The sequence below is a fragment of the Pundamilia nyererei genome, unplaced genomic scaffold (genome assembly GCF_000239375.1).
Source record: "Pundamilia nyererei isolate P.nyererei 1_Seehausen unplaced genomic scaffold, PunNye1.0 scaffold00045, whole genome shotgun sequence".
NCBI classification, from domain to species: domain Eukaryota; kingdom Metazoa; phylum Chordata; class Actinopteri; order Cichliformes; family Cichlidae; genus Pundamilia; species Pundamilia nyererei.
Genome location: NW_005187446.1, coordinates 69,663 through 72,955, shown reverse-complemented (window position 1 = coordinate 72,955; position 3,293 = coordinate 69,663). Strand labels below are relative to the sequence as shown.

At 38.2% G+C, this 3,293-nt stretch overlaps 1 protein-coding gene across 1 annotated transcript in view; it reads right to left on the bottom strand.

Annotated features, from left to right (window-relative positions):
• The window catches only part of LOC102216125 (carcinoembryonic antigen-related cell adhesion molecule 1-like), a 30,890-nt gene that overhangs the window by 11,505 nt on the left and 16,092 nt on the right, over window positions 1–3,293 (bottom strand). Inside the window, exons 6-7 of the mRNA XM_005732171.2 lie at window positions 2,580–2,804; window positions 2,182–2,430 (exon numbers count right to left, since the gene is read on the bottom strand). Of these exons, the coding sequence (XP_005732228.2) occupies window positions 2,182–2,430; window positions 2,580–2,804 (474 nt within the window). The remainder of the gene's footprint in view (window positions 1–2,181; window positions 2,431–2,579; window positions 2,805–3,293) is intronic.

The following is a 3,293-nucleotide window of genomic DNA, read 5'->3' as shown; positions in this document are numbered from 1 at the left end:
GTGACAAGGTTTTCAAAACTGTGGATGAAGTGGTTGACATGTCTGCTGTTTGCTTGTGGTTTGATGGTTAGTACATGTCTGTGACTTCAACATCCTCACTTCTGACTGTCAACCTGCTTGCTTGACAAGGTTTAATTAATGATAAGAGAAAGAAAGATTAAAGAAAACACACATGCAACATCAATTCCTGTGGTGACTCATGGACTCAGTGAGTCTATAAATGAGTTTCATGTGTGAGTTCAGAGTTACTTTATTTATCTAACTCAGTTATTTACACGGCATTACCATCCGCATGTTGTTCTTCATTCCGCCTGACTATCTGCTCAGCTCTAGTGTGGGCAGTGACATATTAAATTGAGCTCTAGGCTCAGACTGGTTTCTTTTTACTGCCACTTGTGATTACGGAAGTTATAAAGATCAGCTGAAATACTACCTCATTTTTGTGTGTCTGCAGCATACTGACTGGCCCAACAACGCAAGCCTAGTTCCCACCGTGGCTTTTAGCTTCTTTAAAACTTTAAATAAGATCCCGAATGATAACAGTAAAAAACCAAAAATTTAGCGCCTCATATCAGTGAGCTCTCATTGGGCCTCCTGAAGAAAGCATCAGCTTAGAGAGGCGCATATCGTTATCTCCACCAGAGTCGAAGGCTACATAGTCTCAGATGAACAACTGGGTAATCAGGTCATGTGAGTTTCAAGTTGTTTGAACTCAGCTTGCTTTGCACATGTGAATTAGAAATGTGCACAGCAAGGTGGAAATAACTGATGCAGGCACAGCTCTGCATCCTCAGCTGTACTCAAGTCAAAGCACACACACTTGTTTCTTATCACAGACAGTGGTCACTGAAAACTCAGTGCTTTGATTTAGTTCAAATATGGACCCAAATGCAAAAAGCTGTATTATAAAAGCTGATATTAAACAAAGGAGAATAATTCAAAAATGCTAGTTACAGGAATACAATTAAATTAAAGTAAATTAAATAAAAAAATCTTTAGAGGGCTGACTAGGGAAGTGGAGACTGTTGGAAGAATGCACAGGTGCACTCAAGATAATCTCAGGGGGAAGCAAAACTTAAAATGAACCACAAGAGTCAACCAGCTGCTGAAGTAAAATGGGAAATAACTTATTAGACACCTACTAAACGCAGAAAGAAGAAACTCACAGTAAAACGTGGCACAGAGATGATGGATTTGGCAGATGCAAAGCCAAAGGGGAATTCTGCCACAGACAGGAACTGAACCTGCAACTTTCTACTTGTTGAGCAAATTTTTTAACCACTAAAGCTCTCCACAAGACTGAGAATAAATGGAGAAACCAGAGACTCAATGATTTTAATAACGGATCCAACTTATAATGTATAAGATGCAAGAATAAAAAAAATGGGGAATAAACCTAAAGCGAACCTATACTCAACTAAAAACCAGTGGGTCCCTAATTACTGTAAACATAGTGGTGATGCATTCAAGAAAAAATGAAATCCAAATAACCACTAGTAATATTTGTGCTGCTGATCAGTTTCTCCCAAAATATTCTCGCAGGTCTTGAGTGAAGCCATGAAACACTGCGACCTGTGGTTTTCCACAGTGGACAGTCAGTGTTGGTTACAATAAAAAAGCATTTATGACCTTATAATTCATTAAAGCAGTCAAAACTTTTATTGCATCCAATAGATTACACAACAAGTGTGAGATACAAATCAACACAAGTTAATGATTACTGATCTGTTTAAGTAATCCTATCGAGGAGTGATGAGTGGTAGCATCAAAGTATGCTTCTGCGAAATAATGATTTATACAAAGTGGTTGATTTTTTAATTAAGCATCCAGAGTCACTTATCGGAGAAAAGAACCTGAAAGGAAAATCAAAACAGGCTAAATTAATTAAATTATAAAAACAGATAAAGCAATGATACAAAAATACTTTGTGCCTTAACAATAAGGCAAACAAATAGAAATAATTTATCTCACTGGTCATATCTCACATGCTCTTTGTCTTATATTAGCCCTTTCAGAGTGAGTGCATAGATGACCAACCCTGAGGATGACCCACAGGGAGCAATGCAGGATGCTTTAGTGAGAAAAGAGAACAACTGCCATCACTACATTGTAAAATATATGAAATGATGACAAAATAAAGGCTGTACTATTATTGAATTAGTGCATTCTTTGGTTTCTTACCTCTCAGATCCAGAACTGTGGAGCTTTCCATCATGGTCACTGTGTTTTTGGCAGTGCAGGTGTAATTTCCAGTGTTTTCTGCCCCTAACCTCTCTATGATATACAACGAGTTATAAACATGCGTCTCTTTGCCATTAAACATCCAGCTGAAGTGTGCTGGTGGGACCGAGTCTGCGGTGCACTGCAGCGTTATACTGTGACCTTGAGGAGCAGCTGAGGGTCTGCTGATCAACACGTTGTATGGTCCAACTGCACAATTAAAATACAGTGTTAGGGACATTCAGACTATTACTGCTAATATAGCTGTCTTTAAAAAAAAGTTAAAGTCAATTAATTTTAACTTGATTTATTCATGTTTTCTTTAATAGAAACACTGTGAATGCACGGTGAATACTCACAGCTGACAGTGAGATTATGGGTCGCAGTCATGGTGCTGACCGGGTTGCTGACTCTACACTGATAGGTGCCGCGGTCAGAAATGTGAACAGGCTGTATGGACGCTGTCTTGTTGTCCAAGGAAAAGCTGACACCGCCACTGGGATTAAGAAGCTGGCCATCTTTTATCCACTCTCTGGAGCTGATGGAGCCAGAGGCCTCACAGGTGAGGTTGGTGGAGCTTTCATCTTCTTATCAGGATGGCTGTGGGGCTGCGGATGGTGGCTCCAGACGATAAAAAGTGTCAACTTTGGGTGAAATGATGGAAAAAGAAGCAACACAGTTTGTGTGAAACATATATGTGTCACTTTAAGTAACATTTTGTGTGACAGTAACTTTAAAATGACATAAATCTATCATGATTTCATTGGGTCATAATTCATTAATTATGTTCCAATTTCAGATAGATTTTTAACTGTCTAACATTTAAAATGGTAGATATTTATTTTTCTGTTTGAATTTCTATTATTTTTTATTATTAAAGTGTACAAGTATGAATATCGTGGTGGTAGAGTGTAATTGAACTGCATCCTGTAAATCCAGTGCAATCTAACAACAACCCAAACTTTAATTTATATGTTAGTCCTTTGGGACCCTGTTTCACTCACTTTCCCTCTCAGTATAAGCACACACTCTGTTTTCCTTGTCATGTTTGTTTTATGAATGTGTTATCAAAA